The following is a 16,555-nucleotide window of genomic DNA, read 5'->3' on the forward strand; positions in this document are numbered from 1 at the left end:
ACTGTCCCTTTTATAAAAATTTATTTTTTCTCTTCTCTGTAAATAGATATTTGACGATGGACCAAACTCGGAAACTACTTCTAGTCCTAGAGTCTGACCCAAAGGCTTATACACTTCCACTTGTCGGAATGTGAGTTTTATTACTAAAACTATTGTGGTTTTATTTATTTATTTTTTTTTGTTTTTTAACATTTTTTATTTATGTAAGGGTTGCATCACATACACTTAACAAATAAAAAAAATTTAATTTGGTCTACAACCAAAGAGATCATTGTACTGGCATTGTGGACATTACAAGCAAAGAAGTCATGTGACCAATATAAATAATAGTTGTTGATGCATCTGGTCAAGGTATTTGTGTTTTTAAAGGCTGAGTTCACCTTTTTAGGAGTATTCCGCACACTCGTAGTGACACTTCCCGCAGCTTACTAATCAAAAGCCGTACCATGTTACAGGCAGAGATCTAAAGGAAGTGTCTTCAGGAGACTGACGTTGCACCCGCAATCAACAGATTGTGGGTCCAATGCTTTGCAGGCTCCTGTAAAAAGAAAAGTAGTAATGTGTGTGTTTTTTTTTTTTTTTTTTTTTTTTTTTTTTTTTTCCCCTGCATAAACATATATGCAATTATATTTTTTTTAAAGGTGAAGCTAGTCTTTAAGGCAGGGGTTTGTAAACTTCATTTTTTTTTCTTTTTTTTTTTTTTTTTTATTCTGAACACTCAAATCAGAAATTTGCTACCGTACTGGGACCCAAGAAGAGAATTACCTAAATGTTAGTGACAAAAAAGGCTGTATAATACATTGCAGGCACAAGAATTTTTTTTTTTTTTTTTTATTTTTACATTTTCAAATAATGAGACTAATGGTCTCACTACGCAACCTTGTCTGGGTTTCCACCGCCTTCCTTTTGAAGCACACTATTCCACAATACATGTCCGCATGGTCAGTTTTATTAGTTAAATCCAGTATTTGAGAAGAGTGATGGTGTTGTGGGCAGAACATTGCGAGTGCATTAGATGCATTGTTTAAAGGCTACATCTCAGATTTAAAACCTAAAGTTTGCTATGTCGTTCGCCACTAATTTTGCACTACATCATGTGGTGACCCATCACAAACCTGTCCGTGACTCAGTTTGAGTCCTCAATAATAGAAATTCTGGTGTTGAGGTTCTCTAGTTGGAAAGTGAGGACCATTGTTCATGTATTTATTATTTATTTCAGGTACTTATATAGAGCCGTCAATTTACGCAGCGCTTTTACATATACATTGTACATTAACATCAGTCCCTACCCTCAAGGAGCTTACAATCTACGGTCCCTAACTCACATTCATACATACCAGGGACAATTTAGACAGGATCCAATTAACCTACCAGCATGTCTTTGGAGTGTGGGAGGAAACCGGAGTACCCGGAGGAAACCCACGCAGGCACAGGGAGAACATGCAAACTCCAGGCAGGTAGTGTCATGGTTGGGATTCGAACCAGCGACCCTTCTTACTGCTAGGCGAAAGTGCTATCCACTACACCACTGTGCCTTCATTGTCTTGTCGAAACAAAAACCCTCCATGCTGTCAGACCTGTCATTGTAAATATTAAGGTGTTTAAAAAGTTTTGGAATCTGAACAAGAATCTACATACACATAATAATTTGTTCAGGTTTGCTTTTGAAGGATTTCATTGCTCTAATTTAATTGACTGACTTCGTCCAAGAAAGACTTTTCTATCAACTGCCTGATGTCACATGTCTACCAAATCCAGTGTGGGCATAGTTGTCACAGATAACAGAGCCTTGTAGTTCACATTACTTTTAACTATGGGTTCTGTTATTTGACACTGGCATGCTCTCTCAGGAGTAGAGAGACACTTGATATAAATACATTTTATATTTCGAGTTACAGATCCTTTTCTGTGTTTCCTCTAAACAGCTGGCTGAGTGGGATTACACACATCCACAGTCCACAGGTTTGGGCCAGCTGTCTGCGCTACCTGTTCAGCTCATCAATTAAGGAAAGGTAAGTGCCGCTTTGTGGCTTTTTTGTATTTTTCCAAGCCAGAGGTTCCCACAGACATTATTATTATTATTATTATACATGTCCTTGGAAACTAAGTTGGTCCAAGGTTTATTGCACAATGTATCTTTCCAAATGCCAAAAAACGAACAGTTGAACTTTGACCATTTTTCTGTGAATTTTGTGATAATTTTCTAGATGGTGACAATTTTGATCTTTTGCGGTTGTGCGTGTTGGGGTGTTTTTTTTTTTTTTTGTGTACAGATTTTATATTTGGGATTTAAACACTGTTTTTCTGTACATCTATGTAATGGAGCTGTATGTATATGTTTTATAGGAACATTTTCACGTTATTTGGGTACATTATGGATTGTCTAAACAATCAATCTGTTGTCCAGTAGCTGATAGAATCCACTCTAATTGGCAATGGAGAAAATGTTGTTTGTGCAAAGTATGACTTATTAGGGGTGTATGTGTGTTGGCGCAGCTGTGGCCAAATGTTTTTTGAGTGACACAAAAATTCATTTTCACAAAGTCTGCTACTTCAGTGTTTTTCGATCCTTTTTTGTCAGATGTTACTATGGTATACTGAAGTATAATTACAAGCATTTCATAAGTGTCAAAAGCTTTTATTGACAATTACATTAAGTTTATGCAAAGAGTCAATATCTGCAGTGATGTCCCTTCTTTTTGAACACCTCTGCAATTCGCCCTGGTGTGCTGTCAATCAACTTCTGGGCCACATCCTGACTGATGGCCATCCATTCTTAAATAATTAATGCTTGGAGTTTGTCACAATTTGTGCGTGGTGGGTTTTTTTTTATTGAGGATTGACCAAGTTCTCAATGGGATTAAGGCTAGTGGAGATTCCTGGCTATGGACCGAAAATTTAGATATATTGTTCCTTAAGCCACTTATCACTTTTGCCTTATGGAAAGTGCTCCATCATGCTGGAAAAGGCATTGTTCCTCACCAAACTGTTTTTGGATGGTTGGGAGAAGTTTTGGAGGATGTTTTTGTACCATTCTTTATTCATGGCTGTGTTTTTAGGCAAAATTGTGAGTGAGGCCACTCATGAATGGTATCAGGACACTTAACTGTTGACATGACACAGGACTGATGGTAGCGCTCACCTTTACTTCTCCGGGCAAGGTTTTTTCCGGATGCCCCAATCAGAAAGGGGATTAATCAGAGAAAATGACTTTACCCCAGTCCTCAGCAGTCCAATCCCTGTACCTTTTGCAGAATATCAGTCTGCCCCTGATGCTTTTCCTGGAGAGAAGTGGCTTCTTTGCTGCCCTTCTTGACACCAGGCCATCCTCCAGAAGTCTTCTCCTCATTGTGCGTGCCGATGTACTGGTGGTTCTCCCAACCTGCAGCTGAATCAACTGTAGGAGACGGTTCTGGCGCTTGTTGGACTTTTTGGGTCCCCTGAAGTCTTCATCGCAAATGCAGTGATGTTTTTTTTTGGGATTAAGTTAATTTTCATGGCAAAGAGGGACTTTGCAATTAATTGCCATTCTCTGATTGCTCTTCATAACATTCTGGAGTATATGCAATTTGCCATCATAAAATCTGAGGCAGCAGACTTTGTGAAAAATGTATATTTGTGTAATTTTCAAAACTTTTGGCCACGGCTGTATAATTTAACACATTTTTCACACACTTCCCACATTATTTCCTCCCCATGCATCAACTAAGACAGGGATCCTCAAACTACAGCCCTCCAGCTGTTGCAGAACTACACATCCCATGAGGCATTGTAAAACTCTGACATTCACAGACATGACTAGGCATGATGGTAATTGTAGTTCCTGAACACCTGGAGGGCCACAGTTTGAAGACCCCTGAACTAAGATGACAGCCTTGTTATATTTTAATCTATGGCTGAGGAGGGAATTGTGCTAGCGTTATGTATTTTTAAAATGTAATTGTCATGTAATAAAGTAATACTTTTTATTTAAAATGGAACTCACAGGACAGCTGGGGGGAGGGGAAATTCTCTTGTTCAGGTATGCACAGCTTACTTATTTCACAAATCACATTATATTCCAGGCATACTTCTAGTTTGCTCTCCTCCAGGGCAGGTAGATACAGGCTCACTCTCGCACCTTGTCTGGCGTGTTCTATTTTTTTTTACATTGGCAACCACTGATAATGTAACTCCTGTGTGTTGCAATGACATTGTCTCACCACCTGACTCCAGTCTGATCATCTTACAGAAAGCAGAATTCTGTACCACAGGCAGCAAAAACAATTACTAAAAGAAACATGCAAACTGTCTTGTGCCATGTACCACCACCTGTCTTGTTCCTCCCTCAGAATAAATCCACTTATGAAAATAGGCTTTTTAGATGCAAAAGAGATAATGAGTTGTTGTTTACAGCCTTTAATAATCTGAGTACCAGGGAAGTTCAGCTTTCCGGAAAGTTCAGGTTTTGGGGGCAATCTTTTGACTAGGTGCAAGGTGGCATAGCTCACCCTAAATTGTTTGATCTTGAGGAAAGCCCAAAAAGCATTGTACTAGTCTGTATATGAGTGTCCCAATGTAAGTTTAAAATAAAGCTGAATTCCAGTGAATATTTTAAGAGCTGTTTAAAGAGATGTGGATGCCCCAAGATACCTAAATTGTGATTTTGTTATTTTTTTGTTTTCTAAAATTAAAATTATAAAGAAGACATTTTTTTATTCATTGCTGCTTTGAAATAATCCTGGTTAGTAGGACCTGTTTAAAGCATATTAGGGCCTGTGTCAATGGCATCTTAGAGATGCTTCTGAGATGATTCAGAATTCAATGAAAGGCCAGCATTTGAACTGCTTTAGGTAGGTTTTGCACTCCCATAGAGTGCAAAACGCACAAAAAGCCTATTGCCACAGGCCCTTGGATGATGTAAGATGTAAATTCTAGATGTACTTTAGTGTCAATGACGCAACTTAAAAACCCATCTACCCTGGAGAGCGCTACATTAAACTTGGCCTGCTACATATCTGCCTGGTTTCTATGCAGCCTCTCAGTGGCACATCTCGCTATACAGTAATCAGTGATGTGCTGATCTTAGGATGTGTACCTAACCATAAGCGGGAGAAATACAGGGTACCCGTTCCCACTTCCGCTCAGATCGCCTAGGTGTTCCAAGCTGAAGTTCTCCTCCCTCCCCGCAGTCTTCTGAGATATGTCAGAGGTCCCAGATGACTGCGGGGACCATTTACAATTCACAGTGGGCACCCAGTTGTGAAGCCGCAAGCTGTCACAGCCAGGTGCCCACAGTTAAGTTGCCGTCACCAGGGACCTACGACCGGTGGAACAAAGAGCTCGGGTGAGCACAGCACTGGATCCTGGGACAGGTGAGTATCTGTTTTATTAAGTCAGCAGCTGCAGATTTTTGTAGCTGCTTTTAATTTTTAAAAATTCGACTGCAGCTCCTCTTTTTAAATACTTGGAACCTTTTATCCTGCAACTCTAAGCAGACTTGGATAAGTTTTAGTAGAATTCTTCCTGGCTCCATTGGTTAAAACGTGTCAGCACTATTTCCTAAAGAAACCTTGTTGAGGTAAAAAAAAAAGAAAGTTAGAAGAGGATTACTCTATGAAAGAAGCAGCCTTAGGGTCCTTTCGCACAGGCTTTCTTAACAGGTCCACCTGTCAGTTTTTTAGGTGGACCTGATCAGACCTTGCAGTCTCTATGGAGTGGCGGATGTCAGCGGACACGTCCCCTGAGACCCGCTGCCATCTGACCCGATCCTGACTGCAATATCCAGACGGATGGTGGTTCCATTTTTCCATCTATCCATAGCAGTGTTTCTCAACTCCAGTCCTCAAGGCGCACCAACAGGTCATGTTTTCAGGATTTCCACTATTTTACACAGGTGATTTGATCAGTTTCTTTGCCTTAGTAATTACCACAGCCATTTCATCTGAGGGAAATCCTGAAAACATGACCTGTTGGTGCGCCTTGAGGACTGGAGTTGAGAAACACTGATCCATAGGATCGGGTGAAAACGGACAGGCGGTCAGTTTCCACCTGATTTCCCCATAGAAGAGAGTGGGACTGTGTCCATGTCTGCTTTGCACAGTGGAGCAGACAGGACCTGTCATCCGCCCGCTCAGCGGGGATCAGCGGAGCAATCCCCCCACTGGGCAAGCAGAATCTGCAAGACTGAGGCGCCTTTGTGAAAGGGGCCTTACTCTTACCCAGCTAGATGGTTGAAACTTTACCCTCTTGCAAAGCGCTGTGCGCCAATACTATTTGACACCTCTGATGTCTGTCAAGTATCTTGTCCCTCACTGCTGTGGATCTTCCCACCAACCCCTAGTCGCTGCAGATCACAGTAGTGACCTAGGGGTTGTCAGGAGGACTTGTTGCATATTTGTTCTAGGTCTATAATTCAAAAAGCAGAGGCACAGGCAAGCTTGAAAGATATTTTTTTTTTTATGCAGATCAGTTTCTTGCTTTAGTTTTAATATGGACAGGAGTTATAACGTGGAAAATTAACTCCCAATGTCTACCTGTCTTTCCAGGGTGCTGTCAGAGTCTGGCAGTTTCCTCATCGTTCTCTATTCACTGACCCACAAGGAGCCTGAGTTCTATGAGTGTATTCCATGCATTGGCCACGATCCTCTTGGCTACCAGTTGCTGACCTGTGAAGAATCTTTACATCTTTTCAAAGTGAGTTTTTACTGCCATCATCTTCCTTCTTGTAATCTGTTATTGTGCAGTATTTCTGAAGCTTGTGTTTTATTTCAGAATGTGGAATCTTCTAAACCATCACCCTTGTCATTTGAGCTCGCTACTGAGAGTCAGAATTCAGAAGCATATCTGCTTAATGAAGTTTCCAAGACCGTTTCTGTAGCTGTGTAAGTTTCCTTCAGTACATACACACAACATGGCTTCCATTTCTTTACTATGGCATTGTAAAATGCGTTTTGATGCTGGTACTGTTTATAGTGTTTGTTCCAAAAATTCTTATGGTTACATGATATTCTCTCCCAGAAATAAACAGCATGCATCTCCCACTAAGTTATCAGTAAGTGACCATGATTCTGGAGTAGAAGATGAGGATTTCTCTCCTAGGCCTTCGCCTCACCCTCATCCTTCATTTCAGCAGGTAGGTTATAAAACATACATATCCACTTGACCCCCAGGCCTTTGCTGGCACTTTTTGTTTACAAGTTTAGGTCAGTTGTGTGTTTGTGTGTTTTTCAGCTAGAATATTAGAGCTCTTTCATACTGAGGCGCTTTACAGGTACTACAGCGCTAAAAATAGCGCCTGTAAAGAGCCGCTCCTGTCTCTAGGAGGGCTTTCACACTGAAGCGGTGCGCTTGCAGGACGTTAAAAAAAAAAAAAAAAAAAAAACTCCTGCAAGTAGCGTCTTTGGAGCGGTGTATACGCCGCTCCTGCCCATTGAACTGAATGGGCACTGCTGCAGAACCGCTGGCAAAGCCGCCGCTTTGTGGGTCGTTTTAACCCTTTTTCGCCCGCTAGCGGCCAGAAACCCCTGCAAAAACGACAGTAAAGCGCTGCTAAAAATAGCGGCGCTTTACCGCCAACAGCTCCGACGCCCAAGTGTGAAAGGGGTCTTGCTTATAACCCCCAAACATAATAAATTAAGCGCAGTTTTTTTGGAAAAAATACACTTTAACCACATGCCGACTGACGCACGTCCATTTACGTCGGCAGAATGGCACGGGCAGGCAAAAGGGCGTACCCGTACGTCCATTTGAGAACCCCACCCAGCGGGCAGGCACCTCGTGGGTTCCATGAACTCTGTTCGCCAGCAGCCCGCGATTGCGGTAAGGAGAGGCAGAACGGGGAGATGCCTATGTAAACAAGGCATTTTCCTGTTCTGCCTAGCAACATGACAGGGATCTACTGCTATCTGTCATGTTGTAGTGAACCCATCCCCCCTACAGTTAGAACACATCTAGGGAACACACTTAACCCCTTGATCGTCCCCTAGTGTTTAACCCCTTCCCAGCCAGTGGCATTTGTACAGTAATTGGTGACTATTTTTAGTTCTGTTCACTGTATGTCGGTGGTTCCAAAATGTGTCAAAAGTGTCCAATCTGTCCACTGCAATGTCGCACTCACAATAAAAATCGCAGATCGCCGCCATTACTAGGGGAAAAAAAAATGATAAAAATGCCATAAAGCTATCCCCTATTTTGTAGACGCTATAACTTTTTTGTGCAAATCAATCAATATACGCACTATGCCTTCTTTTTTCTGTCACCTGGCTTTCATAAAGAAAAGCTCTGGTAAGCATAAAGCTAGGTACACACAGGCCGAAAACGATCGGGTCGGCAGTAACTGGTTGACTTTTGACCCATGTACAGATTGTGATCTGACAGAAGCCGGTCTTGCATCTGGCTTCTGTCGAGTGAGCATGCTGGAAAAACCAGCAGCCGATCAGCGTATGCAGCCAATGACTGCGGGGGGGGGGGTGGGGGGGTGTTGGTTGTGTGTGCCCCCCCGTTAGAACATTGGCACAGCGGGGGATATTGCTGTACTAATGTTGCATATTTAGTACAGCAACCTCCTCCATTTTCTTTAGTTCAGCCTGCTGGGTTGAATAGAAAAAAAACTTCCTGTGTGCCAGGTCTTAGCTGCATTTAAATGAACTTCATCACATAACACAAGTACAGTTTTGAAAAAGAAAAGCATTCCCTAGCAGAGTATAGGTCATTTTATAGAAAAGAATAGAACACAGGTGAAAGAGGTCCAAGCAAGAATTTTTTTTTCTCTCCTTTACCGGGCTGCTCTGAGGAGGGTGGGACAAATTAAATGAGAACTGAACTAATACGACAGTTGTCCTTAAATAATTGCTTAACAGTTGATTTACCAAAGGCAAATACTGTGCACTTGCTCTAGATCTGAGGGGAAGCTCTGCTGATTTCTATCATCCAATCATGTGCAAGCAAAAATGCAGTTTATTTTCCTTGCATGTTCCCCTCAGATCTAGAGCAACTGCACTTGCAGTGCCCAGACTATTTACCTTTAGTAAACCAACCCCATAGTTAAAGAAATACTTTGACATCTTTGCCAGTTTTAAACACTCCATAAACTGGTATATCCTGAATAATTTCTCAATCAAGATTTCATGCCAGATTGACAAGGAAAATTAATGTTAAGCTCACATAAGTGAACAATATTTATAAACTATTTTGGCATGTTAGGGGCTTGACAGGTGAACAATCCTGCCACTGGCGATAACTCGCCAGCAATGGTCGACTATTTATCTTTTCCTGTGAAGTACCTCTTGCTGCTCTTTTGCAGTGAAAAATTTGAAGCATTTCAGGCCAGCAACCATCAGCAGTTCTTCTTTTACCTAGAAAATATTTCACCAATGGCAGAATCATTTAGTGGAGGTTGCCCTAAGGCCTCCTTCACCAATGGACAGTGGCAAGAGACTGTGTACTATAGTGCTGCAGCTGAGCCGACTGGTGGTTGCAGGACAACTGTGGCCGATCTGCCTGTACAAAGCAAATAGCAGACTGACTGGAGCCAAAGCTGTCTATCCAGAGTTGAGCATTTTGTTCCTAGGTGCAGGTAGCAGCTGGATGCACAGATCAGTTCGGACAGCTTATGGACAGCTTCAGCTCCTGTCATTGTTTTGTACAGGCTGAGTGCCTGCAGCTGTCTGCAGCCCTCTGTTGGCCTAGCTGCAGCAATACGCTGTCTCTCTCCGCTGTTCATGCCTGTCTGTCCATGTAATAGAGGCATAACATTTTTTGTGTGTTTTTGAGGTTTTCATTTTTTTTTTTTTTTTTTTTTTTTATAAGCTTTCTATGATTTCCCTGACCACTAGGTGACACTCTTCACTGAAGTTTGTTGAAATGTCTGTGAATGATGAGGAGCAACTTATAGATGGCTTTTTGTGGGACATAAACATCAGTTATCTGTTTCATTTCAGAGTTACTAGAAGATAGATTTTTACTTGTAGAGTATTTTCTTCAGTATGCCGTCTGTATTTGAAACCTCTTCTGTATTTTGAGTCTTTTAAAATTGTTGCATAAACTATTTTGTATTTTTGTGTAATAGACTTTAAAGGATAACTTCTTTTAACAAAAAAAATTGCACTTTTTGTTTGCAGGTAAAAAAATGGGCTTTTTTTTTTAAAAAATTTGTTTCTGGAGTCTCTAAACCATTGCACCAGCAGATCGCTGGTGCCATGCAGGTCTCCTGCAGATCTGTCAATGTATCTGTGTCCCGTACAAGCAAGCGGATACAATCGGACAGGAAGAGAGAAAGGACTACCACAGCGCTGTTGTAGTTCATTGAAAACTTCAAGAAGAGAGCCGCAAAGGCTGCTGGATTTTGAAGTTTTCCATTCAGAGCACTGTGAATGAGTGATGCAGCCAGGTGGGCGGAGCCCCGCTCAGCCACTTTAAAAAAAACAAAATAAAAATTTTGACAGTAGGGGGGAAGGTGGAGAAGATCCCCCACTAGCTCTCAAATTGGGGAAGTTGGGGGGGAACGAGGGCCAGTCCGTTCGTAACATGCTACATGCTCCACCCTGAAAATGGGTGTAACATGTTACAATAGGTGAACTTGTCCTTTAACTTTTTTTGGCTGGCCAGATTGGTGAAATATTAAAATATTTTTAATCTTTTCAATACAGGCGACTAGAATCCACCCATCTGTACCTGAACTCTCTTTGGTATTCGGAAGTGTTGTAGAACCAAAACTTTCAGAGATCGGCAATAAAAAGATTCCTCCTTTCTCCTCAACACCCAACGTTGCAGACAACCAGTTTACTACTTCTTATCCCCATGATTTATATAGGAAGGAATGTGTACCAAAACCTGTGCCTGTTCCTTTCAAAGCTTCCAAAACCACAAGACTGTCCAGGGGGAAGTCCTCTACAACTGACAAAGCACATTTCCACAGCAACGGCCAGACTAGAAGAAACTCCACAGCATCCTCCACTTCTTCCTCCTCTCTTTCCACACCTCAAACTGGTTCATCCCCAGACACGTCTGTACACCAAGTCAAAGGCTCATCTGAACTTGACCTAAGATGTGGCATCAGTGGACCTTGTCAAGAGCAACCACCACTGACATCTTCACCTTATTCGAGACGGTCGTCCTTGCCTCACTCTCCTAACCACAATGCAACCTTCCCCCTTCAGACAAAGCCACTTTCTGAAGCCCAAAAGCCATCACAGAATTTTGCTACTTGTCGCCATCAAACCAATATCTGCAGCGGTTGTGTTGGCATTAGTCCTGTTCAGTGCCATTCACCTACTTCCTGGCCAGCGGTGAGTCACATCAGTCATCGGGGCCTGGAGAGCCCATCTGAACCTCCTGGAAATGTCATGCCATTTTATCAGAACATGCCATGTCCGAATGCTTGTTGCAGCCCTCTGTTAATGAACTGTGGCCGGACGGTGGGTTGTGCCACTCCAGTAGATGGTGCCAACTCTCCTGTCAGAAGAGACTCTTTGCCTGTAAATTCTTGCAGTTCAAACTCATGCATGGTTATGTCACCTCCTACAATTCCCGGACCTAGCGGCATGTTGGGATTGTCTGCAGAGGCCTACCAGCTATTAGCAGAACAAGACAAGCAACTGAAACTTCTGCAAACTCAGGTTTGTGTGTGTGTGTGTGTGTGTGTGTGTGTGTGTGTGTGTGTGAGCTGGTAAATTCTTGTAATCTGCATGTAGTACATTAGACTGCTACATGCACAATAAATTCAACATTATAATGCTTTCCAATAAAATTTATATTAATCAATAGATATTGAAACCTTAACCTGGTTCTGAAGTAAGCTGTGCAGAGGCTGGTTGTTGAAAAGTGCTGTCATTTAGACTAATTCTATTTCTGTCACATGTCATTAGAGATACGCTGAGGTTGATTTACTAAAACCGGTGAACTCAGAATCTGGTGCAGCTGTGCATGGTAACCAATCAGCTTCTCACTTAACTCAATTAAGCTTTGACAACAAAACCTGGAAGCTGATTGATTTCTATGCAGAGCTGCACCAGATTTTGCACTGTCCAGTTTTCTCTGTCCACACGGTGTCGTAAGGTATTATTCTCTGTCACGGGGAGCGATTTGAGATCACACTAGGCTTCCCAGGCAGTAGATTTTAGCTGTGCTGACGTCAGGTTAGGAAGGGGGAAACAGCTGTGTGCTCCAGAGAACCTCTGGCATTGCTGGTAGTGTCGAAAGGGAAAGGTGGGTGTGTCCCCTTCTTTCTTCTTTCTTCTTTCTTCTTCTTTTTCTTTCTTTTTCTTTCTTTTTCTTTCTTTTTCTTTCTTTCCCTTCCCAAGTACTGTGTGTAGTGTAAGAGGCTCTATTACTTTACCATAGTCCCTGCTTGCACCTCTTTCCTCTTCTCCTCGAATACTTTGGGTTGTGGACGGTCCCTTAGCATACAATGTAGAACTATCAGGTCCTTTTCAAACAGTGTTGATGCTGCGCTGTTAGTATAAATGGTCTTGATGTGGTCAATTCTTACAACAGACAGTATTTATATTTTTTTTATAATATAGATATATATATATATATATATATAGATATATAGAGATAGATATATATAGAGAGAGATTCAAAAAAAACAAACTAAAATATAATATATTATTCAACATTCATATTCTGATAATTCTTATCCGTCTGCGTGTGTGAATCCACAAACATGTACAAATTCTTGATCAGTACAAGCTTGTGCAAAGTAATCCTAATGACTGGCAGGCAGAATATGAATGTTGAATTATTTAGTTTTTTTTTTTTTTTTTTTATAGATATATATAGATATATATCTATATATCTATATCTATATCTATATCTATATATATATATATATATATATATATATATAATACATAATACAGTCTGTTGTAAGAATTGATCACAGCAAGAGCATTTTATACTAACAGCACACATCAGCGCTTTTTGACATTTATTAGCCACGGATTAGCTAACTGGTGCGTGCTGCAGTTATATCACTTCAGTACAACTATAAGCTTAGCACATGATCACTTTATTTTATAATGTAGTCATTGTTGCGACTGCAGGCGGAAGTGCCTTAGGAGCCTGCTGGAGTGAGGAATAAGGCAAGATCATTTTTTTTTTTTTACCCCTAGACTTAAAAAAAAAAAAAAAAAAAAAACCCTTCTGCTTTTACAATCCCTTCATCTTGATGCATTAAGATAAAAAACCTGTGTGCACCAGCCCCCCTATTCAGCGATGTTGCAGGAGAGACTCGGCTGCCCGGGACTCTGCGTCCTCATTGGCTGAGACGGCAGCTGAGGGCCATTGGCTCCCACTTCTGTCAGTCAGTGAGCCAATGAGGAGAGAGAGGGGGGGGGCGGGGCCTAGCCGCAGCTCCGTGTCTGAATGGACAAACGGAGCTGCAGCACGGCTCGGTTGCCCCCATAGCAAGCTGCTTGCTGTGGGTGCACTGGTCAGAAGGGAGGGGCCCGAGGAAGAGGAGGATCTGGACTGCCTTGTACAAAACCATTACACAGAGCAGGTAAGTATGACAAGTTTGTTATTTTGAAACAAAAAATGGAGACTTTAGTTTGACTTTAAAGTAAGAGCAAAGGCTATAGGTTTTTTTTTTTTTTAAATAGAGGTCATGTTTACCTGCTCTGCACAACAATTTTGCACAGAAAGGTCCCTTAACTCCTCTTCTCGGAGTCCCCCTGCCAGTGCTGTCAGCTTCTCCTTCACCCAGGCTCCTCTTTAGCAAGCCGGTGTTAAGGAGGCAGTGCTCCTGAGCCGGGTTGTGTGCGTATATAGATAATCACAGGCTTATTTATAAACCAGTCTCTTGCTATGATGGAGAGAGACAGACATTCAAAATAATAAAATAAACAACCATGCACTTTGACTAGAAATGCATGCAAAAGATCCCAACGTGTTTCAACTCCTGTTGAGTCCTCTTCAGGGGATAAATAGCATGATGAAGCACTACAATACTTGACGGTCAAAAATACCAAATCACTTACAAAATTCTTTGTACCATCATATAGCATAGATTTGTAAATAAATGATTTGGTTGGAATAAGCATGCTAGTCTCACAGTGAGCATTTAAATTAAATGCAAAGGATGCAAAAAAGGCAAACGGGCTACAAGAAAAAGAACATAAAAAAATAGAAGCAAGCAATTGAACATTCATTAATTAAAGAACACTAAGGGCTTTGTGTACTGTATTATGATGACTTACACAAGTATGAAGAAAAATCCTTCATGCAAAGTACCATATTAGTTTATTGGTTCTTTTTCTTGTAGCCTCTTTTGCTTTATTTGCATCCTTTACATTTAACGCTTGCTGTTAGACTGGCTGAAAAAAGTTTGCCTATTCCAACCAAGTAATTTTATAAAGAATCTGTGCTATATGATGGTGCAAAGACTTTTGTAATTGTGTTGGTATTTTTTTTTTTTGTCATGTATTCTAAAATATATCTATAGTTACATTGTAGTGCTTCATTGTGCTTTTTGCCCCCTGAGAAAGGCTCCATAGGAGTTGAAACACGTTGATCTATTGCATGTATTGCTAGTCAAAAAGTGCATTGTTTTATTATTTTGAATGTCTTTTCTGTCTTTATAGACTTGTTAATATTTTATCTTTTGTAAAAATAAAAGTAATTACTGCGACCCTTAAAGTCGCATCCAATTGTCCTTCTTTATCTCCTTCATCTAAGGCAGCGGTCTCCAAACTTCAGCCCAGGGGCCGGATGTGGCCCTTGGGGCACTATTCCAACAACTGACATAAGTGAAGGGGCACCATTCCCCCTGCTGACACCATCAATGTGCTACTGGCCTCCTAATTGATATCAACCATGGGGCACTATTCCTCCCATTTAAACTGATGGGGGCGCTGATAGCGGGGTATTTTCTACACCCACTGGTCATAGTCCGGCCCCCTAAAGCCTGAAGGACAGTAAACTGGCCCTTTGCTTGGAAAGTTTGGAGACCCTTGATCTAAGGAATTTGGCACCTCTTATTGGGTGGATCCAATTTCATATTTAAAGCGGTAGTAAACCGTCTGCTTTTTTTTTTTTTTACCTGCAAGGCATAGTTATAATGTATAGGTCGCACACATTATGTGTAACTTACTGTAAAACAAAATCCTCTAGTGGTGCGCTGTCATTGCTGACAGGGCTTCCATCTTTACCCAGTCTTCCTTTCTGGGTTGGTGGGCTTCGGTCCTTTGATTGGATGAGTTGTGATGTCACTCTCGTGCGTGGGTGTCGCTGTTCGCGGAACAGGACTCTGAAGGCACAGATATGCCATTCCTTTGGAGAGCATGCAACGGTAATGTCACTGGCAGCTCCACAAGTCAATATCTCCTAAACAGTGCAAGTTTAGGAGATATTTAGTGTACCTTTTAAGTAAGCCGCCTTTATAGGCTTACCTATAGAAGGTAATAGTCAACCAAGGAAGTTTACTCCTATTTTACGTAATATGCTGATACAGTGGGTTTTAGCCCTTTGAGTCATTGTCATGAAAAAAAAGTACTGAGGCATGAGAGCAAGACAACTATCATTTTTTAGAAGGTCCAGCAGTAAGGCATCCATGTATTTTCCATATGTTTCCTTTTTAGCAAAAAAAAAAAAAGTATATGTGTGTGTGTGTATATATATGTATATGTATGTATGTGTGTGTGTATGTATGTATGTATATATATATATATGTATATATGTATATGTATATATATATATATATATATATATATATATATATATATATATATATATATATATATATATATATATATATATATATATATATATATATAAATAAATAAAATTTTTTTGTTTTCTTGCAGATCCAGCGGTTGCTTGAAGCCCAGGCTGCTCGGGTTGATTCCAGACCTTCCCGCTCTGAGAAAACAGCAGAATCTGTGGCCACGGAGACTGAGAGGTCTGAGCCAGTGCGCAAGACCAGTGTGAGCATTGCTGTCGGCACAGGTAGCAACCTCCTTCCCTTTTGCCCATATTAATGGTCAGTGTATATAAAATATTAGGATATGTTGGGCTGAAGCTGTACATTATAGGAGGGGCAGCACAGCGGATCAATAGCTAGCCAAAAGGCATTGTAATTTTTGGCACAGACAGGACATGAGCCTCTACTGGTGCCTACTGGAGACATCTCCTTCCACTCAAAAATATAACAGAGCAATGTGTTTTAGCTTTAATAAAGTTTGCACCCCCTTTATGAAAGTATGTGTTCACAAAGTGCAACCTAGTGCTGAATGTGTAGGCTGGGGCAGGCATGTACTGGCCATCGTGACTACCGGGAGTTTCTCGGTGGGCGGATGACTCAGTGGGCCAGTCAGGTGCAGTCCTGGAGCCGTTCCTCTCTGACAATGAGTGATCGTGATTTAACTCCTGTCAGGAGGAGCAGCTTCCGGAGAGAGGAAGAAGAGAAGCTGCCTTCAGAACTGTGAGTACACAGTGGGAGGGGGAGGAGATGGGGAGACACTCTGATGTAAGGGGGCTGCTGATGGGACACTAAAAATGTAAGTGGGCCTGTCTGGATGAAGTCCAGGGCCAAATTTCTGTCCCAGTCCAGCTGGGGCTGGGGTGATGAAGGCTA

At 41.4% G+C, this 16,555-nt stretch overlaps 1 protein-coding gene across 1 annotated transcript in view; it reads left to right on the forward strand.

Moving 5' to 3' along the window:
• Positions 1-16,555, forward strand: part of STIL (STIL centriolar assembly protein) — a 72,039-nt gene that overhangs the window by 21,682 nt on the left and 33,802 nt on the right. The window contains exons 7-13 of the mRNA XM_073593585.1: positions 47-130; positions 1,926-2,012; positions 6,528-6,675; positions 6,754-6,863; positions 7,000-7,114; positions 10,629-11,597; positions 15,786-15,927. Of these exons, the coding sequence (XP_073449686.1) occupies positions 47-130; positions 1,926-2,012; positions 6,528-6,675; positions 6,754-6,863; positions 7,000-7,114; positions 10,629-11,597; positions 15,786-15,927 (1,655 nt within the window). The remainder of the gene's footprint in view (positions 1-46; positions 131-1,925; positions 2,013-6,527; positions 6,676-6,753; positions 6,864-6,999; positions 7,115-10,628; positions 11,598-15,785; positions 15,928-16,555) is intronic.

This window comes from Aquarana catesbeiana, linkage group LG07 (genome assembly GCF_042186555.1).
Source record: "Aquarana catesbeiana isolate 2022-GZ linkage group LG07, ASM4218655v1, whole genome shotgun sequence".
NCBI lineage: Eukaryota > Metazoa > Chordata > Amphibia > Anura > Ranidae > Aquarana > Aquarana catesbeiana.